The sequence below is a fragment of the Pisolithus orientalis genome (assembly GCF_024613125.1).
Source record: "Pisolithus orientalis strain OTSU chromosome Unknown F5J12scaffold_140, whole genome shotgun sequence".
NCBI lineage: Eukaryota > Fungi > Basidiomycota > Agaricomycetes > Boletales > Pisolithaceae > Pisolithus > Pisolithus orientalis.
In genome coordinates, this window is record NW_026260921.1 from 1 (window position 1) to 26,366 (window position 26,366).

The 26,366-nt window shown below is 45.5% G+C and overlaps 2 protein-coding genes and 4 non-coding genes across 6 annotated transcripts; 1 reads left to right on the forward strand and 5 right to left on the reverse strand.

Moving 5' to 3' along the window:
* The first annotated feature begins 1,246 nt into the window (after positions 1-1,246).
* On the forward strand, positions 1,247-1,319 carry F5J12DRAFT_t223. The gene has a single exon. It is a non-coding gene; the product is annotated as a tRNA-Phe (tRNA).
* Positions 1,320-9,083: 7,764 nt separating this feature from the next.
* F5J12DRAFT_729505 (uncharacterized protein) lies at positions 9,084-9,714 on the reverse strand (the record flags this gene model as incomplete). Its single annotated transcript, XM_051741952.1, has 3 exons — positions 9,084-9,260; positions 9,309-9,615; positions 9,668-9,714. Coding segments are annotated over 3 exons (531 nt in total), but the record flags the coding sequence as incomplete, so codon positions are not given.
* Positions 9,715-10,332: 618 nt separating this feature from the next.
* Positions 10,333-10,405, reverse strand: F5J12DRAFT_t227. Its single transcript has one exon. It is a non-coding gene; the product is annotated as a tRNA-Phe (tRNA).
* Positions 10,406-10,809: 404 nt separating this feature from the next.
* Positions 10,810-10,882, reverse strand: F5J12DRAFT_t226. The gene has a single exon. It is a non-coding gene; the product is annotated as a tRNA-Phe (tRNA).
* Positions 10,883-11,704: 822 nt separating this feature from the next.
* F5J12DRAFT_899458 (uncharacterized protein) lies at positions 11,705-12,614 on the reverse strand (the record flags this gene model as incomplete). The annotated part of the gene is made up of 4 exons (XM_051748173.1): positions 11,705-11,824; positions 11,878-12,098; positions 12,300-12,503; positions 12,554-12,614. The coding sequence occupies 4 exons, from the start codon at positions 12,612-12,614 to the stop codon at positions 11,705-11,707; spliced, it is 606 nt and encodes a 201-aa protein (XP_051594150.1).
* Positions 12,615-23,355: 10,741 nt separating this feature from the next.
* On the reverse strand, positions 23,356-23,428 carry F5J12DRAFT_t225. Its single transcript has one exon. It is a non-coding gene; the product is annotated as a tRNA-Phe (tRNA).
* Between the last annotated feature and the right edge of the window lie 2,938 nt (positions 23,429-26,366).

Below are 26,366 nucleotides of genomic sequence, written 5' to 3' on the forward strand. Positions count from 1 at the left end.
AGATGGCAGATTGGTTGTCCATGTACAGCACAGAGGGAGAAGAGAGTGGAGAAGCAATTTCAGAGAGTAAATTTCAAAGCCATTTGATCTCCCTGCCTGCCTGGACAGCTGCTATGTATTCTGCCTCAGTGGTAGATAGAGCAACGATGTTTTGAAGCTTGGAACACCAGAAGATTGCACCAGTACCCATCTTGACAACATATTGTTGAGATAACCACAAACTGAGGCCACTTGTGCCCAGTGTAAGAGACTGTTATTCAAGGGAATGCTACATAAGATATACCTTGTGCCCAGTGTAAGAGACTGAAGAAAATTTCACTGGGCACACAACAGTAAGTGCGCAAAAATGATAAACAAAGGTAAACAATAAACAAAAGCAAACCAAGGACACTTAGAGCGAAGCTAAGTGTCCACTACATGTCTGTAGGGTTAGATAGAAATGACACAGAGGATAAATGCAGTCCTGAGGTGCACAGGCACCTAATATGAACACATATCCACCTGTAGAGCGACCAGTATCCTTGCAGCCACCATGATCTGCATCAGAGAAGGTGGTGAAGGGCTCAGAGGTTGAAGGATCAGGAGAATAGGTCAGGGAATAGTCCAGAGTACCCTTGATATAGCGCATTAGGTGCTTCACAGCCTGCCAATGAGCCCAGCCAGGATTGGAGTTGAATCTGGCCAGAACTCCAACAGTATAGGCAATGTCTGGGCAGGTAGTGGTGGCAAGGTACATCAGAGCACCTACAGCAGAGAGATAGGGTACTTGGCACATTTGCTCGATTTCTGAGGCATCCTGGGGAGACTGGGAGTGAGAGAGGTGAAGATTTGGCTCCATGGGTGTTGATAGGTCGCATTTATTGCAACAGGTTATGAGCCCCGGGCGCTTGTGGGACTGTCCTGATAAGTCCTTTCTGCTTAAGGCAATGGATTCCCATGGCTGGGATTTCCCCATTAAGACCTACTTGTGCCTCAGTAATACATTTACCAGAGGCAACATGTGTAAGCCCTACCAATTAAGGCAATGGCCCCTGAGCCATCTAAGACCTTTGCAGGAGGCAGCATGCTGTAAGACCTACCACTTAAGGCAGTTGCCACTTTAGGCAGTGATTTCCCATGCTTTGCGCCTTGTTGCTGTGCACTGGATGAGGGGAGGCTGTTGCAAGTGTAATACTCCAGCACTCAGCAACACTAGTCCCTACTAGCACTTGGTGGTTAAACCACACCAAGTAAGCCAAGATACCTTGACCAAATAGCTCAGTGGTTAGAGCAGCCAGTCAAAACCTGGGAGGTCCAGGGTTCAATCCCCTGTCTGGTTGCATTTATTGCAACATTTGGCGCATTTTCTCCATTTCTGAGGCATCCTGGGGAGACTGGGAGTGAGAGAGGTGAAGATTTGGCTCCATGGGTGTAGGATAGTGGCTTGCAGTCAGCCATGCCAAACCTTTCCAGTAAATCCAGGCAGTATTGGCGCTGGGAGAGCGAAATTGAGCGATTGGGGCGATCTCTGTTGATTTTGATGCCCAAGAGTTGGGTAGTAGGTCCTAGATGTCGCAGTTTGAAGTGCTAGCTGAGTTGGGAGATGAAGGAGTCTATTGCAGCCTCAGAAGACGAAGCAAGCATCATATCATCCACAAAAACAGGCAAGATGATGGAGACACCATCCTTGGAGTAAATATAGATGCTGGCATCAGAATAGGTTTGTTTAAAGTGCAGGGACTCCGATACAAAGCACATTTTCTTGTTCCAGCAATTGCCACCTTGTTTGCTGCCATAGATGGCTTTCTGCAGCAGGCAGACATGAGATTTCGAGTTTCCTTCCACAAATCCTTCAGGTCATGCCATATAGACTTCACAGTCCATTTCCCCATTCAGGTAGGCATGGGAGATGTCCACAGAGCACAGATGGAGGTCCTGGAGAGCTGCAAGAACTAGAACCACTCTGACAGAGGCAAGGCACACTGTAGGAGCAAAGACCTCGAGGTAATCAAAGCCAGGGCACTGATTATAGCCTTTTGCAACAAGTCTGGCCTTGTAGCGATCTATGGAGCCATCAGCATTCCTCTTGACCTTGAATACCCACTTGGAGCCAATGACGTTGCATTCAGGGGGTCTAGGGACAAGTTGTTGATATTAGGTGCCTGTGCACCTCAGACTGCATTTTCCTTTTGTTTTATCTCTGTCTAACCCTACAGACATGTAGTGGACACTTGGCTTCGCTCTAAGTGTCCTTGGTGTGCTTTTATTTACTATTTACATTTGTTTGTCATTTTTGCGCACTTACTGCTCTGTGCCCAGTGAAACTTTCTTCAGTCTCTTACACTGGGCACCAGGTACAGTCCTGTATTACTTTACTCAATATTAGTCTCTTACACTGGGCACCAGTGACCTCAGTGTGTGGTTATCTCAACAGGTTATGAGCCCCGCACTCTAGGATTCTCAGCACTCGTTGGTCGCCATGTAATCCACCTCTGCGCACAACCTCGACCCAAAGGAACCACACACTTGCTCGCTACAGCTCAATCTTCGAGCTCCCAGCTTCCAGACTCACCCCATCCACCCCATCCTTCTCCTGTTGACTCAAAATTTGCCACCATGGCTGAGGACCATGCCAACTCGTCGCCCTCTGTCACTAAACTCACTGCCTCCAACTACTCGACCTGGAAAGGCAAAATGAAGGCTTTCCTGCGCACAAAAGGGCTCTGGACCATTGTTAGTGGTCTGGAAAAGCGCCCTGATGACTCCAAAGTCGAAGCTCAGGCCAAGTGGGACCTTAGAGCGGACAGGGCAGCTGGAGAGCTCTACCTGGCGCTTTCTAGTGAGCAGAGGACCATGTAGATGCTGTACAGGATGATCCTGTAAAGATCTGGAACATCCTAGCTTCCATCCACCTCCAACAGCGCCCTGGAGCTTGGTTTAATGCCTGGGATGACTTCTTTTCGATCAGGAAGGCCCCAGATGAGTCCCTGTCCTCCCTAATCGCTAGAATCGAAGATTCCATGTCCAAAATCCAGGAATTGCGCCCTAGGGATCCCTCTACCCCCTACTCCATCAAGGACTTGGACAATGAGCTGGTCTGCATGGCTATGATTCGCTCTCTAGGTGATGAATATGCTCATTTTGCGTCCTCCTTACTCCTATTCCACTCCCTGGACAAAGAGAAACTGAAGGAAGCATTCCTGGCTGAAGAATCGCAGCGCAGGCGTCGCCCTGATGCCAGTACATCAGCGACTGCGCTGTTAACCTCCTCTGGCGATTGCAAGTGCCTAGCTTCGTCGGTTTGCTCGTTCTGCAAATATTCAGGCCACTGCATCCACAAATGCCCCAACATTGCAAAATCTAAAGCCTACTATCGCTCTCAGAAGAACAGGAAGGAAAAGAAGACTCCAAAAACCGCAAATCAAGCATCTGCTTCATCACCTTCTGTTGCTATTAGTGCCTGTGCACCTCAGACTAATTGCCAGGTTCCCCACCTTCCATATTAATGATGTGTGCACTTATTTTCATCAGTTGTTCTTTGTTTGCTCAGTGTTCACATTTTTACTGTGCACAGAGTATCTTGTTCTTTAGTTACTGACTCTGTGCACATAGGTGTGTAAAACTACATAGACAACAATTTAGTTACTGACTCTGTGCACATAGAGTGCTGAGTATTGGGATATCTTAACACCTTCGCCCCAGACCTCTGGCTCATTGCCCTCTACCTCCATGCAAAACCAGAGCGCTTCCCAAGCTGTGGAATTCGCAGGAAATGCAAGTCTTCGCTTCCCTGACCCCTCTTCCCTCCTCTGTCCTCTGCAGCTCGATGCTGACATCCTTTGGATCGCAGACTCGGGGGCCACTGCTCATATGACACCCCATCGCCATTGGCTGCGAAATTACAGCCAAAAATGCGTTCCTATCAAGCTGGCAGACAATAAGTTGATCTACTCAGCTGGGGTTGGGTCTGTAGTGTTTGAGCCTGTGGTGGGAGGTAGAAAGCGTCGCCCTGTGGAGTTTAGCAAGGTCCTGCATGTGCCAGACCTTCGAAATAATCTGTTATCTGTGTTATATCTCTGTCACAACAAGGGCTTTACTGTGACCATCAATTCTTCGCAGATGGCATTTAGGCTGCGCTTGCAACATTCCCTCTTCATTGCACGAATTTCAGACAACGACTCGGCCTTCCTTGAGGGGGAGACTGTTCCCCTCACTGAGTATGCCTCTGCAGCAAGCACTCTGCCTCTGGATGTCAACCTATGGCACAGGAGACTTGCTCACCACCACCTGACTGGTGTCAAATCGCTGCTGGAGCAAAATCTGGTCACTGGGATGACCCTAGACTCCAAATCCTCCCCTGACCCCATCTGTGAACCATGCCTGGCTGGAAAGATGCATGCAAACCCCTTCCCCACTGCTTTCCTGGCGTGCTTCTAGGCCTCTGGAACTCGTCCACAGCGATGTACACCATGTAGGGCATGCCTCCTTCTCAGGCTACAAGTATTGGGTCACATTCATCGATGATTTCACTCGCTATCACTTTGTTTTGCCTCTGAAAGCGAAATCTGAGGTCTTTGAGGCTTTCAAGACCTTCAAGGCCTTTGCTGAGAACCAGAGCGAACGAAAAATCAAGATTTTGCAGGATGACAAGGGAGGGGAGTATATGAGCAATGCCTTCATCAATTTTACCACCCAATGCGGAATTCTGCGCCAGCACACAGTCAGAAATCGACCACAGCAAAATGGAGTGGCAGAGCGAGCCAATAGGACTACTCTCTGAGCGGCTTACTGCGATGCTGGACGAGTCTGGCCTTTCTAAGGCCTTCTGGAGCGAGTGCCTAGCCTCCTTGGTCCATGTTTGGAACAGATGCCCCACTGAAGCAGTCCAAAATGCGACCCCCTATGAACTATGGCATGGGAGAAAGCCAGATGTCCTCCCACCTTCGAGTTTGGGGGTGTACTGCCTATGTGCACATCCAGAAGGACAAAAGGCGACCTCTGGAGTCCCACATGGAGAAATGTGTGTTTATAGGGTACCCTGAAGGCTACAAAGGCTGGAAATTCTACAATCCCACCACAAAGCGCACAATCATCTCAGAAAGGGCTGATTTTGATGAGAGGTACTTCCCTTTGTCCACTCGCCCTTCCACACCTTCCCTACCTGTGCCTCTCCCTCCAAAACCTACCCAAAATGCGCCAGTAGCTCCTATGCCCTCCATTCCACCCCCTACAGCGCAATACTACCATCCAAGCACAGATCTGGAGACAGATAGTGACACTGATGATGATCTGGATCAAGGTGTTGTTGTTAGTGCCTGTGCACCTCAGACTAATTCCCAGGTTCCCCACCTTCCATGTTAATGATGTGTGCACTTATTTTCTTCAGTTGTTCTTTGTTTGTTCAGTGTTCGCATTTTTACTGTGCACAGAGTATCTTGTTCTTTAGTTACTGACTCTGTGCACATAGGTGTGTAAAACTACATAGACAACAATTCAGTTACTGACTCTGTGCACATAGTGCTGAGCATTGGGATATCTTAACACAAGGGGGAGTGATTTGTTGCAAGTGTAGTACTCCAGCACTCAGCAATGCTAGTCCCTACTAGCACTGTTCATATCAGGTGCCTGTGCACCTCAGACTGCATTTTCCCTTTATTTTATCTCTGTCTAACCCTACAGACATGTAGTGGACACTTAGCTTCGCTCTAAGTGTCCTTGGTTTGCTTTTATTTACTATTTACATTTGTTTATCATTTTTGCGCACTTACTGCTCTGTGCCCAGTGATATTTTCTTCAGTCTCTTACACTGGGCACCAGGTACAGTCCTGTATTACTTTACTCAATAACAGTCTCTTACACTGGGCACCAGTGGCCTCAGTTTGTGGTTATCTCAACACTATGTGCACAGAGTCAGTAACTAAAGAACAAGAGACTCTGTGCACAGTAAAAATGCGAACACTGAACAAACAAAGAACAACTGAGTAAAATATGTGAACACATTATTAATATGGAAGGTGGGGAACCTGGGACTTAGTTTGAGGTGCACAGGCACTAATAGCAACAATACTTGTAGCCAGAGAAGGAGGGGTGGCCTACATGGTGTACATCGCTGTGGACAAGTTCCAGTGGCCGTGAGGCGTGCCAGGATGAGGTAGGAAAGGGATTTGAGTGCATCTTGCCAGTCAAGCAAGGTTCACAGATGGGGTCAGGCATAGCTTTGGAGTCTGGGGTCATCCCTGTCACTAGGTTTCACTCCAGAAGGGACTTCACACCAGTCAGATGATGGTGAGCACATCTCCTGTGCCATAGGTCGAAGTCCAGGGGTAGAGTCACAGCTGCAGATGCATACTCAGTGAGGGGAACTGTTTCACCCTCCAGCAAGGCCGAGTTGTTGTCTGAAATTCGCACAATGAAGAGGGGGTGTCGCAAGCGAAGCAAAAGGCCATCTGAGAAGAGTTGATGCTGACAGTGAAGCCCTTGGAGCGACAGAGAAATAACACAGATAATAGATCATTGCAAAGAGCAGGAACATGAAGAACATTGCTAAACTTGATAGGATGACGCTTTTGACCTCCCACCACAGGCTCAAAGTGTTGAGATAACCACAAACTGAGGCCACTTGTGCCCAGTGTAAGAGACTAATATTCAAGGGAATACTACATAAGACATACCTTGTGCCCAGTGTAAGGAGACTGAAGAAAATTTCACTGGGCACACAACAGTAAGTGCGCACAAATGATAAACAAATGTAAACAATAAACAAATGCCAACCAAGGACACTTAGAGCAAAGCTAAGTGTCCACTACATGTCTGTAGGGTTAGATAGAAATAACACAGAGGAGAAATGCAGTCCTGAGGTGCACAGGCACCTAATATGAACACAAAGAGCACAGACCCAATCCCAGCTGAATAGACAATTTTATTGTCTGCTAGCTTGATAGGAACACATTTTGGGCTGTAATTTCACAGCCAATGGCAATGGGGCATCATATGAGCAGTGGCAGCCAAGTCTGCGATCCAATGGATGTCAGCATCGACTTGTAGGGGGCAGAGAAGGGAGGAGGGATCAGGGAAGCAAAGACTTGCATTTCCAGCAAATCCTACCGCCTGTGCAGCGCTCTGGTTCGATGAGGGAGTTGTTGGCACTGTACCAATTGCAGGGCAGGAAGTAGATGATGTAGAGGCTTGATTTGCGGTGGTAGCAGTCTTCTTGTCCTTCTTATTCTTCCTAGAGCGATAGAAAGCCTTTGATCTCTCCATATTTACACACTTATGGGATGATGTGTCGTATGACGGGTCTGGGAATTTCTAGAGCGTGGGGCTCATAAACCTGTTAAAATATCCCACAAAGTAGGCCTTGTGCCCAGTGTCAGAGACTGAAGAGAAAATACACTGGGCACACACAACTGCTAAGTGCGCAAAAATGGTAATCAAGGGAAAACAAACAGTCACAACATACCACAACACTGTATAGTGTAGGAATGTGAACTTAGAGCATATTAGCAAAGCATATAACAGTAGAATAAATGAAAATGCAAACAGAGGTGCAGAGGCACCACTGTAACAATAAGACCATTCTAGTCTCTCTAATTCAAACTTTCATTGACACAGATGGTCTCAGATATGCTTCTTGATTGCCAATACATGCATATGCAGCTGAATGCTTTGAATTCAATCAACTTATAAATCTAGAAGACAAAGAACCACCAGCCTGAAGAAAGGAGCTATTCTGGAGCCTGGAAAGCTCTGCAAACCCATCTATTCCAAGGCTTGCCCTCTGTCTTTGTGAGGCTTGTTTGAAATGCATAATCTTTTTCTGACACTTGGCTATCTGTATATTTAAATTTGTCATATCAGCTCCCCCTTGGAGAAGACCCTTCTCCAGTTCATCTAGTCTGGCATCATATGTTTCCAGTGATTTCTGAGTTGCCATCTGTTCATATTAGGTGCCTGTGCACCTCAGGACTGCATTTATCCTCTGTGTTATTTCTATCTAACCCTACAGACATGTAGTGGACACTTAGCTTCGCTCTAAGTGTCCTTGGTTTGCTTTTGTTTATTGTTTACCTTTGTTTATCATTTTTGCGCACTTACTGTTGTGTGCCCAGTGAAATTTTCTTCAGTCTCTTACACTGGGCACAAGGTATGTCTTATGTAGTATTCCCTTGAATATCAGTCTCTTCTTACACTGGGCACAAGTGGCCTCAGTCTGTGGTTATCTCAACACCATCATGTGCATTATAAGATTTTCTGTGGCTTTTGCAGAGTACCCTTAATTTACTGTCAGCTCACAGCAAGAGGAATCACTTATACAGGAAGCTTACAAGATGCTGGCTTGGTTTGTACTGAACCCTGAGCCTCCCATTCAGCTTGAAGTGTCTGAATATTGATTCCAGATCTTCTTAGACCCTTTTTTGCAGAAGCCTTTTTTGCTTGACAGTGATTCCAGCACCGCAAAAGCCACTGGCCAAGACCAGTAAGACTCTTCATGTCAAGATAGTGCACCTGGGAGTCAATGACAAAGAGGCATTGATGATACTGAATAAAATATTAGCCTGCATTTTGTAACACAACTAACTGCATACCCCAGAAACTCACAGAGATGGTATTAGTGGCTTAATTGAACTCCAAAATTGCTCACAACCCTCTCCATCAGACAGTCCAAACCCTTCTCGTTTCCAAGGGTGATAGATGAGCTGGCAAGCCCATTGATGACCAAAGGCATGAAAGACTGATATAGCAAAAGAAATTCAGGGCAGAAATGGCCCAAGGTAGCCCCACTTTCTGCAGCTCTGTTCAAGCTGACAGCCTATGTCATATAACTGTTTATATCAGGTGCCTGTGCACCTCAGATCATGTTTTTCCTTTCTCCTATTTCTATCTCACCCTACAGGCATGTAGTGGACACTTAGCTTTGCTCTAAGTGTCCTTGGTTTGCATTTGTTTATTGTTTACCTTTGTTTATCATTTTTGTGCACTTACTGCTGTGTGCCCAGTGAAATTTTCTTCAGTCTCTTACACTGGGCACCAGGTACAGTCCTGTATTATTTTACTCAATGTTAGTCTCTTACACTGGGCACCAGTGGCCTCAGATTGTGGTTATATTAACAATAACAGCCCACTGTGAAAATCATCAGGGAGGTGACTGAATAATGATTTGATAAGGGCAAGTGCAAATGTTGCTTCTCCCCTGCTGAAGTCATGTTGGCAAGGTGAATAACACAATCATGACGACAGAGTAGGGCCATAACTCCAGTATCTGAAAAGAATTGGGTACTTGCCTATACCACCATCAGAATATTGCAGACAGGTTAAATGATTAAGCTCACTTTCTGACATCTTTCATCAGCTGCAGTGAAGGATTCATTACAACTCTTGAGGGCTGATGGTGGTATCCTCGTACTCTGCTCAAATCTATCCTCATCTCCACAACTCTTCTTAGAAGACTGACCACTCCTCTTTTGCATTGATGCCTTTGTCCTTCTCAAACTTTCAACCTCACATTCCATAGTATCAATGTCTTCTTGTGACAGAAAAACTGAACCTGTAGGGTTTACTGGATCATCCTGTTGACTTCTTCTACATTTCTGGGAAAAGCAAGCATTGATGCAAACAATTGCATCAGGATTAGAGGAGCTAGGACCCAAGACTACTTAGTAAGATTATGTATGTGCACCAAGAAACATACCTATTATTATTTTTCCAGTTGTGACTACCAAAGCACAATGGGCAATGCTTTCATAGGTATTCCGAAGGCCCTGTCCTTGAACTTGAGACATCTGGAGGGTGGTGAGAGGATGATGGAACTGCAGGGAGGATGTCAGCTGGTGGGGTTGCAGCACTTTCCAGGTGTTGTTGAACATATTCATCAACTGAGATTTCCAGGATGCAATACCAGTGGTATGCATTACTAAACCTTCGACATATACCTTCATGTAAGTATCATTAGCAAACATCATTAATAGATATGGATGGAAATAGTTAAAAGCATGCATTGACTTGATAAACACAGCACAAGATCAGATCTGCAGACATGTGCACATTCATACAGCCACAGTGCAATCATTCATTAGACACAAACAACAAAGTCCCAATAGGTTAGACATACACAAAACTGTAGTCTCATAATCACAACATAAATGAAAACAGTGGATACAGATAATATAATCATTGGGACAGAATTCAGACACAAACCTTTGTGTCTACCTTGTAGCCCATGCTAGCAAGATATGCTTCAAGGGACTCACACCATGCAGAAATGTTTGGGGGCATGCACATAAAGACCTGCCTGACCAGACTCAGAAGCTGTAAACTGACAGCAAGGGTTGGCCCCAGTGGCTGTTGCAATAAATGCGACCAGACAGGGGATTGAACCCTGGACCTCCCAGGTTTCGACCGGGTGCTCTAACCACTGAGCTATTTGGTCAAGGTATCTAGGCTTACTTGGTGTGGTTTAACCACCAAGTGCTAGTAGGGACTAGCATTGCTGAGTGCTGGAGTACTACACTTGCAACAGCCTCCCCTAATCCAGTGCACAGCAACAAGGCACAAGCATGGGAAATCACTGCCTAAAGTGGCAACTGCCTTAAGTGGTAGGTCTTACAGCATGCTGCCTCCTGCAAAGGTCTTAGATGGCTCAGGGGCCATTTTGCCTTAATTGGTAGGGCTCACACAATGGGTGAGTTCTGGGGCTACTAGCAACAAATATAGGGCTAGAGAGCGAGGGATAGGTCCAGGAAGTATGGAAAGATGCGCAGAGGTGGATGATGTGGCAAATGACGTGTCCAGAGAGTCCTAAGGCATGGGGCTCATAACCTGTTGCAATAAATGCGACCAGACAGGGGATTGAACCCTGGACCTCCCAGGTTTCGACCAGGTGCTCTAACCACTGAGCTATTTGGTCAAGGTATCTAGGCTTACTTGGTGTGGTTTAACCAACAAGTGCTAGTAGGGACTAGCGTTGCTGAGTGCTGGAGTACTACACTTGCAACAGTGGCACAGATGGAAAGTACCCCATCTGCAGGAGCTGAAGTGCTGCTGGTGCACATGGACAGACAGCAAGATCAACCATTTGCAAACCTGGCACAAGACATATATGTCCTAAGTAGAGAGGAACACATGCAATAAAATCTTACCATTGAAACTAACACAAAGAACCTTCAACTGTTGAGAAACACAACTACACTCTGGTCATTCATACTCAATGCAGTGCTGGAAATTTCTAGAGAGCTGTCAATATGCAAGATAGGGCTTGATAAGTGAGGGGATGGTTTCAGATGACCACTACTGCCATTGTCTCATTTTCTTGTGAGCATTGTGGGATGGTGAGGATGGTGGGACAAAAAAGTCATCATGACTGACATGTAGCCCCTCTGTTAGACTGCATGTAAAATAATGCAAATTTTTCCACTGCCCAAACATGTGCCAGTGAGGCTGATGATGGAAGTGAGGTTCCCAAATCTGGCAGAAACCCTGGCCACAAAGCAGGCAACATCCAGAACCTCTTGACATATTCTGTTCATATTAGGTGCCTGTGCACCTCAGACCGCATTTTTCCTTTGTTTTATTTCTATCTAACCCTACAGACATGTAGTGGGCACTTAGCTTCGCTCTAAGTGTCCTTGGTTTGCTTTTGTTTATTGTTTACATTTGTTTATCATTTTTTCGCACTTACTGCTCTGTGCCCAGTGATATTTTCTTCAGTCTCTTACACTGGGCACCAGCCTCAGTTTGTGGTTATCTCAACATATTCCAGCTTCATTTTGGGTTCTAGTGAGGCCAGACCTTGATCCTTAACTGGGAAGGGTTCAGTGAACATGGTAAGCTCCAAATCTCCCAGGAAGATCTGCATAAAAATTTAGTAAATGGATTCTTTTGAGGTACAAGGCAAAAACTTACCTGATGGACTTGGTCCAGCCACTCAGATTCCACACTCAACCAGAGGGTGGGCACCAGCAGATGGTCCAGGGTGACCAGCTTGAAGTGGAAATTGGGCTCATACTGGTCCCAGAGAATCTTGCCCTTTGTTACCGAGTTGATGGTAGTGAGGTCTGTGAGATCAATTGTAATGTTGCAGAATTGCACTTGACTCGGTACATCATGCTGAACCTTCATGAACTCTGGACCAAAGATATCAGCAGCTTCACATATTTGGTTCCCAGAAAAACTGATTGAAATGTGGTCAGGAATTGTGTTAAGATAATTGCACCACAAACAAGGAATGACAGGGGATGCATCCGAAGCAGCAAGTCACATGATCCAACCTGCTTGGGCTACCAATCAATTCCAGAGGTACCTCTGCCTCCACTCTGAGGACTCACCTCTCATAAATAGCATGGGGTGAGGGAAAAAATATGCAATTTTGGACACACCAGCATGAATTCTCTTGGGGTCCTTGTTGACATCAGTAAGCACAGTGTTCCATGAGTAAATGTGAGCAGGGAAGGCAGGATCATCAAAATCCTGCAGCAAGTCAATGTTTGGAGTGGTGGAAGTCTTGGCCTTCTTTGAACCTGCAGAATTATCTGAGCAGATGGTTGTAAGCATAAAGCTCGATCAGTAACAAAACACCCACAAGAACCACTGTGATGTTTAGCCCTATCCATTCTGACAACTCCTGAGGTGGAGCCAGGCATGCTGGAACTCACAGTATTCAAGGCCACTGAGCCAGAGGTTGTGGAAGTCAACACTATGGGAATTGGGTCTGGCCAAGGTGCCACAAATTGCTCAAGACCCACTACTGGAGCTTCATGGGTGTGGACATGCATAGGATCACCAGGGTAATACCACCTAGCATTCCACTTGAGCATTTGGCCAACCTTGAACTCATCTGGGGTAGTGATAATATGTTGAGATAACCACAGACTGAGGCCACTTGTGCCCAGTGTAAGAGACTGATATTCAAGGGAATACTACATAAGACATACCTTGTGCCCAGTGTAAGAGACTGAAGAAAATTTCACTGGGCACACAACAGTAAGTGCACAAAAATGATAAACAAAGGTAAACAATAAACAAAAGCAAACCAAGGACACTTAGAGTGAAGCTAAGTGTCCACTACATGTCTGTAGGGTTAGATAGAAATAACACAGAGGATAAATGCAGTCCTGAGGTGCACAGGCACCTAATATGAACATAATACCCTCCAGGCATGTAATGTCGACCTTACGATGTATCTTCATATCCTTTGGCACTAACTCCAGCTTCCAGACTAGCCATATGGGGATGTGTGCTTCAAAAAGTCGCTTGCAGACATCAGGATCCATGGTAAATGCACCCATCCAATGCTGTTTTGCATTAAAAAATGGGCCAGAAGGGGGGGTAATTTTTATCTCAAGGGAGTCTACCATAGCATAAATATCCAGACAAAGACATTGGAAGAGTGTGGCTAGGACCACTGTATCATGGAAGGTGAATGGGAGTTGCTATGGAATTGTCAACTATTGAAATATCAGACAATGAGATATCATACCTTCAGATGCATGAGAGTCCTTTGACATTGCCTAATCCATATGTGCACCCAGAGAGGTCCCTCATCATCAGGGTTCTTTGGTGGCCAGTTCTTCACCTGCTCTTCTAGTCACTTATACATGATTTCCAGATGCTTCCACTTGTCCAGATGAACCCTACCAACCCTGAATGCCAATCCTCTCTCCAAGGCGAAGTCTTCCAGCACATTCCTGATGTTCCACCACATCCAAGACCATGTCAGGTCATCCTGATAGACTGCATGTTGAGGGATACATCTGGCCCACATATAACACTCAGCATATAGTTGAGGCCACTGGAAACAGTCAATGTAGCCAAATCAGCCATCATGGCAGAGTGTGATTGTCCTCCCCTTGAAGAGAAACGGTTTGGGAATGAAGTCAGCATTAGGAGAGGTGATCCAGTGGTTGTTATATTTCATGAGAATGCATGCATTGAAGGCACCATAATTCCATGAAAGAGAATGCATTGGTTATGAGCCACATTAGGTTAAATAATAGAGTGCACCATCACCTGGTTGGGTTGCTGCCATGACCTGTTGAGTGCATTCTTGAGGCATATCAATCCTATAAATGAAATAAGAACTGAAATATGTAGCATCTTAGTATGGATTCCACTACAGGGTCAATAAAAACATACCCAGGAGATAAGAGGCATTTGAAGGGGGAGGAGATAAATAAAGCAATATGGCTATAGTAGAATTGTTGAAGCATGCCCTGGCACTGAGTCAGAGTACCAGTCACAACATGGAGTCACATCATCCAACATTCCTCCAACAACACTAGCATTGCTGGTATCTGTGAGACCATCAAGGGGGAGATAAATGAGAAAACAAGTGGATCATGCACCTACACAGTATAAAGAACCTTGCACCCAATGAAGATTTCATGCACAGATGCCAGGCACACAGTCTTCAACGCCCCAAGTTGCACTATGCAAGGTAGTGCCTCCATGAAATGGAGTCTTGTCCACATGACTGGTACCACAAGCATGCCAATTTTACTGAGATAGGCACCAAACCCTTCAAATCCTGGCAGAGGAATGTGCCAAATGTTCCTCTCCATGACACAAATTGATAAAAAGAAAGAAGAAAGAAGAACTCACCTTAGACAGTAGCATGAAGGTGGTTGTGGATTAGGATGTGTGGATCATTTGAAGGGCTTGCAAAAGAAGTGTGACAAGTGCAGTGAGCACATGATCATTACTGCATTAAGTCAGAGCTGACTTAGCATGAGAAATTTGCTGGCAGTGCGCACAGACTATTTGGTGGTGGCGGTGCCATGGCAATGTTATGATGCCACCAGTATGCAGTCAGGTTCATGCATGTGGGGCAGGCTCATTGGTGCCTGAACCTAATATATAACATATGTTGTAATGCCCCTGCATTCAATTCAAACCAGAGTCCCAGAGGAGATACCAACAAATTAATTGTCATAGGTGCATACTTAGTAACCAAACATACACACTTGTTTCCCTTCTCTACTCTCCACTCTCCACTCTCGTTGTCAATCTTATGCCAGGGGAATGCTTGGTGCCCTTGATGGCTCTCAAAGGCTTGGAGCCTTCAAGAGTTGTCTTGGTATGGATTGGCTGTCAGCCACACAGACAAGAGTCCATCTCATGGAGGTGCTACTTTGTATAGCACAACTTGGGGCATTGAAGACTGCCAGCTTTCCTTGGCCTCAGCTGTTCACATTACCCACTGGTGAGTTTGAGGCTTGTGTCTCCCCAAGACATTAATCAAGTTTCTCTTCACTTTCTCAAACTTCCTGATCAATGCTATATTCTCTCCATCATCTGTTAAGGTTGACATTTGTCCTTGGCTGCCCCCATCTCTGCCTTCTCCTTCTCAGACAAGACTCTGTTCACTTTGCCCATTGGTGAGTTCAAGGTTTGCATCTCCCTTCCTTGGCTGATTTCCAATTGTCTTTGTATAGGGACACCAATCGAGTATCTCTTGCTCACTTTCTTACTTTCCTGCTTAAGGCAGTGTTCTCTCCATCATCTATTAAGGCCAATGGTTTTCCATGGCTACCCCCAGCTCTGCCTTGTCTGTCTGAGACAAGACTCCTTCACTTTTCCTGCTGGTGAGTTTGAGGCTTGTGTCTCCCCCTTCCTTTGCTGATCTCTGATTGTCTTTGTATAGGGATGCTAATCAGATTTCTCTTACTTGCTTTCTTACTTTCCTGGTTAACACAGCATTCTCTCTGTTATCTAATAAGGCCAATGGTTTGCTGTGGCTACCCCCAGTTCTGTCTTCTCCTTCCAATACTAGAGTCTTTTCAATTTGCCTGCCAGTAAGTTTGAGGCTTGCATCTCCCTTCCTTTGCTGAGCTCCAACCGCCTTTGTGTGGAGATGCTAATCAGGTTTCTCTTCTTCACTTTCTTACTTTCATGGTCAATGGTATGTTCTCTTCAACATCTATTATGCCAGGGGAACATTTAGTGCATCCCCCACCAAGTGCCAGGGGCTTGGTGCCCTTGGCAGCTCTCAAAGGCTTGGAGCCTTTGAAAGTCATCTTGGTATGGATATACCCTAAACTCTACCTTTTTGTTTCCTGAGGATATTCTGTTCATTTTACAAGCTGGTGAGTTCAAGGCTTGCTTGTTTCCTCAGTTCCTGATCCCCAATCACTCCTGTGTAGGGATGCTAATTAAGTCTTCCTGTCCTTCCTAGTGTTGTCTCTGCTTCCATCATAGTGAGCTGCAAACAAGTAAGTGTTTAGCCTTTGCATCTATTCCATTAGTTATATTCTTTACCTGGGGTGCACAATGATCCATTTAACAAGAGTGTGATTATGACATCTCTACAGACTGTGCATGCAGGATTCACTGAGGTGGATCCTACATGTTATTCCATGGCTGCTAACAAATGGGGAAGAAGAATGTTCTGTTGGAGATCCACCTATTGACTTACAATATTGTCTGTGTTTCTCTCCCTCTCCCTTCCAATCCTTGTCTCACTATGTGCCAGCCACCCTCACTCAATAATGGGCAAAGCATAAGTGCCATCAACCTAAGTGCATGATTTTCTAACCACTGTCTGATAGCTAACATTCAAGGGTTATGCAGGCGCTCTAATCACTATTGTTTCACATCTTGAACTGAGTGCAATTGATGCTGCAACCCTTGCCAACATCCTACTTTCAAGATCCCAGCATGAAGGTGGGCAATTTTCCAAGATTTTTGTTCCTTGACAGGAATCATCTCCCATAGCACCATCATTTCCATCAAGTTTGGCTCCCTCAACATCATCATCCTGTCAGGAGGGCACCACTTTGGTCCCTTTCCTCCCCTTTTCCCCCATCAGACTGGAGGTCCCCACTCCCCCTGTATCAATCCATCTAACATCTGCCAACACCCCTGACTCTGCCACTGTTCTTGTCTGTGGACATCTGGACATGGAACCAAGGGATCTGTCCCTGGCAGACAAGTGTTGGCATACTTCAACCGGAGTATTTTTCATGGTGACCCTGTAAACATACCTGTTTTGTATACAGCTTTGCTTTTTATTTTTAATTCTTAATTTGGCTCAAGTGTAACCAACAACACAACTACTAATGGATTTTCCACCTGGTGCAGGTAAGTGGAGATATCACAAATACAAAGGTTTCAAGATTGGGATCTGTTCATGGATGTGTTGTTACTGACCTCCATCCATTCTCGCCCTGACCATTTGGTGTGGTTGTCCACAAGAGTTGAGGGCTTGGCACCCTTGGGGGTTTGGAGCCTTCAAAGGTTCTCATCGATTGTGTCTACAAGACCCTTGGGAACAGAGTCATGGCATCGTCTGAGCCTTTCCATTCACTGTCATCACACATGTATCATATTACTAAGTGGTACATATTCCCTCTGTCTTGGTTGTTGCATCTTCCTTACTGTTCTCTTGCTGTTCCAGCATTTACCAATGTTTTGTTGTTGATCACACACATGAAACCCACACAAACAGAGCTCATCTCCTGAGGCTCTCCATTTACTGTTCAGATAACCACAGCTTCAGGCCACTGGTGCCCAGTGTAAGAGACTGAAGGAAAACTTCACTGGGCACACAGTAGTAAGTATGCAAAAATGATAAACAAAGATAAACAATAAACAGAAACAAACCAAGGACACTGAGAGTGAAGCCAAGTGTCCAATGCTAGTTGTAGGGTTAATAGGAAACATAACAAAGTAAGAAATGCGAACTCTGAGGTGCACAGGCACCTAATGTGAACATTTACCACCATTGCATATGTATTCCACTACCAAGTGGTATGTATTCCCTCTGTTTTGGGCCTTCAGGGGTTCAAGTCTCCACTTATTAGCAATGGATTTCCTCCATTTTCATTATTACATCTTCCATTCTGCTCACTACCATTGCATGCATATGTTATTACAAAGTGGTATGTACTCTTTCTGTATTGGTTTGTTGTATATTCCTTATGGTTCATTCCACCTGGTATTTATCACAATACAGAATGACACCAATCTTCTTTTCTGATATTTTCCTTTTGTTCCACTTGCTACTCATGTAATAACCGCAAGCATCATTATTCCATCCCAACAACCTGCCATTTTACCAAATAACTCCATGGGTTTTTTTATGTCAGGTAAGGCATGACTTTACTTACTGTAAATACCTCATCTGACTGCTTTTCCCCTCCTCCCCCATCGTTCTTGACATGCCTTGCATGCTGAAAGGTGTTGACCAAGTCGTGGACAACTCTATGGATTTGCACACCTGGGTTCTTCGAAACCACAGGATCCCCACCACCAAGATGGCCCCTCCACCAGAGGTAAGTTATCTTGTCACTGTCGATCCCATCTGACCCCTGCCTTCACAGATCAAAAAAGACAAGCCCAAGCCCTGGCACACAGTGCAACCACCTGAAGGATGGGAAGAACATATGTTCAGTCTCCGTGACAGGAGGAGATCACTCATTCCTAGTGTCTCTGTGTCCTCCCAAAATTCCACTACCCTGATCTTGCAGGAAGACCAGGTCAAGGGTGCTCCAATGGAGGAGGATGCTGGTGAGGCTAAGGCCAAGGAGGTTGAGGTCAATGTTCAAGCTGATGAGGGCAGTCAATGTCCTGATGATGGGGCTAGTCAACTTCTGGACAATGAAGGTTCATTTTTTTTTGAATATTTTTCTTGTTCTCTCACAGTGCTGTAGATGTTGCATTGTTATATCCTTGACTCCAGGGTTTGGTGCCCCCCACTTCTCTCATCTGACTGTGGGTTTGGTGCCCAATGGTCTAAAGCTAGGCACTTTGGATCCTCATGAGAGTCACCAAGTGTCCTGTGTCATTTTCACTTTGTTTTCTAGACACTTTGTTATCCTTTGATGTGTCTTTTGTTGCCCTTCAATGTATTCTCCTCTGATATTGACATGCTCATAGTAGATGAGGATGGTTCTGAATCATCACTTCTCCATCTTTGCCACCAGCTGAAGACTCCAGTTTCAATGCTGAAGATGAGTTTCCCCCACATCATCCTGGTCACTGTGTGGAACACAAACCTAAAAGCAAGGGCAAAAGTAGGGCTATGGATGTTGACAACAGTGATATAGCAAGTCAGGATGATCATGAACCCACCTGGAACACGAAATTTAAGAAGACTGGGAACTTGTCCCATGCCACTCTCAATGAGATATGTGACTTTGTGGCTGAAGTCAAGGCAAAAGCAGAAGAACTTGGATGTCAACACAGCAAGTCTCCTTGTGACATCCTTGTTGCTGCTGGGCTCAGTGTCAAACCATCTCACATGAAGCTCAACAAGGCCAATCTCTTCAACTCATGGTATTGGGCCACCCAACTGAAACCTGATGGTGGTATGCATGCCCTTGTCACAGATTTTCTTTTATAACATTCTTCCCAGCCAACTGAAACATGGTCAACAATATCATTACAGCAGAGTACAACCAACTCATGAAAGATATCCCCAAAGATGACACCACAGCAAGAGAGGAGAAGTTGAAGGCTGTTTATGAATGGAGCAAGAACTCCTCAGCAGTGCCCACTAACAAATCAGTCAAGTCCATTGCAGTCAGAGTCCACAATGCAAAGATGCAGTTCTCCAGATTGGTAAGTGGTTGTAAGTGGGTGGATGGGGGCAGATTGTACCATTGAGCAGGCTGAAGTGTGGTTGGCTCTTGAAGACATTGAAATTGCTGGAGTTGTGATGTATGTTGGACAAGACCCTGCAGGACACCAGACCTCTGGCATATTTGGTGGTTCCAATATCATATGAAAGTACATCAATGATCATGCCATTGATGTTTGGGGACTTATGGACAAGTACACCGCAATATTTAAGTAAGTGATGTTACACATATCTTACTTGGACTCATTGCAATTAGGTGTCTCAGGGATGGTAATGGTACTGAGGCTGGGATATTAGGGATGAGTGCTTCTGCCAGATCAGCTGTGGCATTGGAGATGTGTTGTCAAATGAAGGAGATACCAAGAGATTGCAACTGCCAGGTATTTGGATCTATGATGAAGGAGAAGTTGATAATGGTGCTCAAAGATCTATGCAGTACGTATTTCTAATATTCCATATATTCTCTTCTAATTGTCTTCCCATAAGTGATGCATGGGGTTGAAGTTGGTGATCCCTGGAAAATCATTTGGCAGTGGCTTCTTGAGTTTGTTAGGAGGAACTCTCTTGTCATAATCAACTGGCTGCTTGGGGTGCCCCCACCAGGCCCTGGTGTTGAGTACAAGAAACTCAAAGCTGATGTTCTCCGCCAACTTGTGGTACCTTATCTGCAGAGAAAGCTAGGCTTGATGTACAATGGACAATCTGATGATGATGATGAGAAAAATGATTGTCTGGATGGTGTGCCAGAGGTTGAAATCAAACCCTGGAATGAAGGTATTGTGTACATTTTTTGTCTAACTGATTGCTGACCATTTTTGCAGATGTCATCAGCATAGGGGATGCACACCCATTAAAGGGAGAGATCGCACTGGTCAAGGCTCCTGATGGCATGGTTTTGCACAAGGTGTCTGATGATCCTGAGTGGCAGAAGTCTCACAAAGAAGGGGATCCAGGTATGGCAGCACCTCATGCACAGAGTGGAATCCCATTTCCATTGCACAAGCAGCCTCATGTGGAGGTGATGGATAATGACACAGTTCCTTGTGAGGTGAGTCAATCCACTCAACCTTTGGTGTCTACTAATGTTCCCCAAGGCTTCACACTCTGACTGCCAAATACCCCTGCATGACAAAGGCAGGGATGCACACCCCATCACTGGTGACTGCAGTGTAGTGGTTTACCCCACTGCATTTTGGTCGAAACTAACAGGTGACATGCACAGGATGCACTTTGTGACCCACCAGCATGCACAAGCCATGAGAACACTCGAGAGTCTGGTCGATCTGAGTGCCCCTTGCCAGCTCAGCACTATGGGGTGAGGTCTGGACATACCAGTTGATTAAAAGACTAATGGAGGACTGCACAGGATCTGCATCATGATGCTGTCCCAAGCCATTTGCACCCATGGGACCCTGGCCCTTCTCAGCAGTTTCCACCATCTCAGCATTATGAGGTGAGTATCCCAGGCATTCTTCTTCTTGAAGGAGACCAATAGGATATCCTGCAGGACCCTCATTATGACTGTGCCAACTATCATGATCCTGGCCCCTCCAATGTTCCCTACAATGTTCATGATTTGATCCTTCATTGTCACATTTTGTTTAGCTTCTCTATAGGTATTACCACCTGCCTGCTGCGGTTTGGGGCATTTCCCTCCATCCTGTCAGATGTATCACATACCATCTTGCCCTGACCATCATATTTACCATGATGCTCCATATATCTCTGACTACTACCCCCAAGCCCAGCCCACAGCACAGCAATGGGTTGACAGAGGTAGTGCTGCACAGTATGAGGATGAATTTCCTGAGGATTACTTAGATTATTAGTCTCCTCAGTATTTTCTTTAGAAATACATGTTTGTTTTTCCATGATAGGGTGAGTAATGAATGAATGAAATCTCTCAGTTCTCCATCATTTTGAATGCAAGAGCATTTGTGTCTGCTTGACTGTTATTTTGTTACCTCCTGTGGCCACACTGCCATATTGCTGCTCACTTGATCTACCAATGAATTTTCTACTGATTGACATTCTACAGGGAAGATGCATCTACTCAAAATACTGTACTCTTGTTTGAAGAGTTTGAGCTGCAGAGAGCTGGGTCAAAGGACATTTGTGGTGAAGCTCAGAGGCCACACCTACAGATAAAGGAGCCTCCAGTAATGGGGAGGGGATATGGTGACATTAAGCAAGTGTTGATGTGGTGATCACTGACTGACAACTCTCCTAGTGTCACTGTGTCCAATGGCCAGGGACTCTGGTGAATTCTGCTGCCTGGTTTCCTGTGTACTTTATCTATATTTTATTACTGTGATCAAGTAAGTGTTTTTCCCTGGTGAGTTGAGGGAACTGAGTGGAATTCAAATGGAATTGATATGATTATCTTGATGTTGCCCAAGTCCCTTTAATCTGAAGTACTGCTAACCTTGCCTCAACACCACTTTCAATCCTTGCTTTCCAACCTTGCCACCCCCCTCACCAAGTGGAAAAACCCTACCTGTCAAACTTGAAGGAAATCAAGTTTCAAGTGTTTTTATTCCCCTCAAAATTCAGGCCATCTACCCATTATTTCAGGGCAACATCTTATGCTTACTAATCAGGTGTTGTTATCATCATCAGGATACTACAGTTCTATGTTACATGCAAGCACTGTAGAGCTGCAGAGGCTGCCTTCTGGATTTATTTTGGTCTTGTCTGGGTTCTCTCATTAACTTTGCCCCATAAACATTGTTCAATGCTTTTTCTAAGAGCCTATTTTTGTGTTGAGAATTAATCTACCTGCATTGCTACTAAAACAGGTCTATCTTGTATCAGACCCACCATGTTGTTACCATTTGCAGCTGCACAATTTACCCCCATTTAATCTGTGACATTGGCCCTTCACTGTGCTCTGTGAGTTAGTATGAAAAGTAGATATCATTACCTGTGCAATAAGTCAATACAGACCTGCATGGTGGATCTGGTTGTCTTGAAGCTGCCACAAAATTGATTTGAGAGCATTTTGGTATTCTGACATATGTATAGTACATGGACATCCTACTGGCCTCTATGGAGAGGGGTGGAATGTCCAACTGGCCTTCAGAGGGGGGAGTGGGATGTCCCACAGTAGCTTCCAAAGCTACCATGGGACATCCCATTGGCCTATGGAAGGGGGGGGTGGGATGTCCCACAGTATCCTCAAAAGCTATCATGGGACATCCCACTGGCCTCCAGAGAAGGGGGTGGCATGTCCCATGGTAGCATCTGATGCTCTCATGGGACATCTCACTGACCTCCAGAGAGGAGGATGGGATGTCCCACAGTAGCCTCTGAAACTATCATGGGACATCCCATTGTCCTATGGAAAGGGGGCTGGGATGTCCCACAGTAGCTTCTGAAGCTATCATGGGAAATCCCACTGGCCTCCAGAGAGGGGGTGGGATGACTTTGCTCATGTTGGCAAGGGACAGACACAATGGGTGACCCTTGGTGCAACAGAGATATAAGACAGATAGTAGATTATTGTGAAGATCTGGCACATGCAGGAAATTGCTAAACTCCACAGGGCAACACTTTCTACCTTCCACCACAGGCTCAAACACTACAGACCCTGTGCACATAGGTGTGTAAAGCTACATAGACAACAATCTAGTTACTGACTCTGTGCACATAAAGTGCTGAGTATTGGGATATCTTAACAGATTGTGCTTCTGCACCTCTTTCTTCATTTGATTTCTTTATTCTATCATTTCCTGCACTGATTTAAAGGCACTATGTTCGCTTTGCTCACATTCAGTGTTGTGTGTTATTGTGTGTTGCAATAAATGTGACCAGACAGGGGATTGAACCCTGGACCTCCCAGGTTTCAACTGGGTGCCCTAACCACTGAGCTATATGGTCAAGGTATCTTGTGTGGTTTAACCACCAAGTGCTAGTAGGGACTAGTGTTGCTGAGTGCTGGAGCTGTGGTGGGAGGTCAAAAGCATTTTCCTGTTCAGTTTAGCAATGGTCTTCATGTCCCTGCTCTTCAGAATAATCTAGTATCTGTGTTATTTCTCTGTCACACCAGGGGCTTCACTGTGAGCATCAACTCTTCGCAGATGGCCTTTAGGCTGCGCTCTCAACATCCTCTCTTCATTGCATGAATTTTGGACAACAACTGCACACTCCTGGAGGGTGAAACAGTTCCCCTCACTGAGTATGCCTCAGCAGCAACTACCCTGCCTCTGGATCTTGACCTATGGCACAGGAGACTTGCCCACCACCATCTAGCAGGTGTTAAATTGCTCCTACAGCAAAAACTGGTGACTGGAATGGCCATGGACTCAAAGTCTACACCTGACCCTGTCTGTGAACCTTGCCTGGCTGGCAAGATGCATGCAAATCCCTTCCCTACCTCATCCTGGCATGCTTCATGGCCCCTAGAACTCATCCACAGTGATGTACACCATGTAGGCTACCCCTCCTTCTCTGGCTACAAGTATTGGGTCACTTTCATCAATGATTGCTCTCACTTTTGCTTTGTCTTGCCTCTGAAAGCAAAGTCTGATGTCTTTGAGGCCTTTAAAACCTTCACAGCCTTTGCTGAGAACCAGACTGAGCAAAAAATCAAGATTTTGCACAATGATAAAGGAGGGGAGTACATGAGCAAGGCATTCGATGATTTTACCACCCAGTGTGGTATCCTGTGCCAGCACACAGTCAGAAATCAACCCCAGCAGAATGGAGTTGCAGAGTGAGCCAACAGACTGCTTTCAGAGTGAATCACAGCCATGTTGGATGAGTCTGGCCTTCCTAAGGCCTTCTGGGGCGAGTGCCTTGCCTCCCTGGTCCATGTTTGGAACAGATGTCCTACTGAAGCAGTGCAGAATGTGACCCCTTATGAGCTCTGGCATGGGAGGAAGCCAGATGTATCTCACCTTCAAGTTTGGGGCTGTACTGCCTATGTACACATCCAGAAGGACAAGAGGTGACCCCTGGAGTCCCACATGGAGAAATGTGTATTTATAGGGTACCCTGTGTTAAGATAACCACAATCTGAGGCCACTTGTGCCTAGTGTAAGAGACTAATATTCAAGGGAATACTACAAAAGACATACCTTGTGCCCAGTGTAAGAGACTGAAGAAAATTTCACTGGGCACACAACAGTAAGTGTGCAAAAATGATAAACAAATGTAAACAATAAACAAATGCAACCCAAGGACACTTAGAGTGAAGCTAAGTGTCCACTACATGCCTGTAGGGTGAGATAGAAATAGGAGAAAGGAAAAACATGATCTGAGGTGCACAGGCACCTGATATGAACACCCTGAAGGCTACAAAGGCTGGAAGTTCTACAATCCCACTACAAAGCACACAGTCATCTCAGAAAGGGCTGATTTCGACAAAAGGTACTTCCCCATGTCCTCTCACCCTACTAGTCCCTCTCCAGACATTCCTGGACTTCCAAATTCACTCAAACCTTTGCCAACACCCCTTCATCACCCTCATCGACTCCTAATCATGAGTACTACCACCCTACTCCAGACCTGGACTCTGACAGCAAATCTGATGGTGTACTGGATCAAGGGGGAGATGTTGAACCTGTAGGTGCTGATCCAGACTCCATTCAGCCTCCAGCATGTCTCCCAGAACCCCCTGCACCTCCTCCTCGCACCCCATTGCCTGTGCCCCCTCCAAGAGCTCCCAACCCCATTGGAATCAGTGCTAGACTCACTAGGAGGTGCAGACAGAAGCCCAGAGACTGGTGGAAGCTCTTCCCTGTGCAATTGGATGATGTGGAGGACATGGATGAGAGTGATGATGAACTGGCTCTGTCTGCATCGCTTCCTGATGGGCTCAGCCACTCACATTTGCAGAGTCTATGCAATGTTCAGATGCTGAAAAATGGTGAGAAGCAGCCTTGGAGGAGTTAGCAGCACACCAGAGCAATGGGACATGGAAACTTGTACCTAGGCCCCCTGGGAGTGAAGTCATTGGCTCCAAGTGGGTGTTCAAGGTGAAGTGCAATGCTGATGGCTCTATATACTGGTACAAGGCTTGATTGGTTGCCAAGGGATATAACCAGCACCCTGGTTTTGATTACCTGGAAGGATTTGCTGTTCACATTAGGTGCCTGTGCACCTCAGAGTTCGCATTTCTTACTTTGTTATGTTTCCTATTAACCCTACAACTAGCATTGGACACTTGGCTTCACTCTAAGTGTCCTTGGATTGTTTCTGTTTATTGTTTATCTTTGTTTATCATTTTTGCAAACTTACTGCTGTGTGCCCAGTGAAGTTTTCCTTCAGTCTCTTACACTGGGCACCAGGTATGTTGTCTGTAGTATTTTACTCAATTTTAGTCTCTTACACTGGGCACCAGTGGCCTGAAGCTGTGGTTATCTGAACGTTGTTGTTAGTGCCTGTGCACCTCAGACTAATTTCCCAGGTTCCCCACCTTCCATATTAATGATGTGCTCACTTATTTTCCTCAGCTGTTCTTTGTGTTACTATAACCACAATCTGAGGCCACTGTTGCCCAGTGTAAGAGACTGAAGAAAATTTCACTGGGCACACAGCAGTAAGTGTGCAAAAATGATAAACAAATGTAAACAATAAACAAATGCAACCCAAGGACACTTAGAGTGAAGCTAAGTGTCCACTACATGGCTGTAGGGTTAGATAGAAATAACACAAAGGAAAAATGCAGTCTGAGGTGCACAGGCACCTAATATGAACACTGTGTTTGTTCAGTGTTTGCATTTTCACTGTGCCCAGAGTCTCTTGTTCTTTAGTTACTGACTCTGTGCACATTGAGTGCTGAGTATTGGGATATCTTAACAGGTTATGAGCCCCA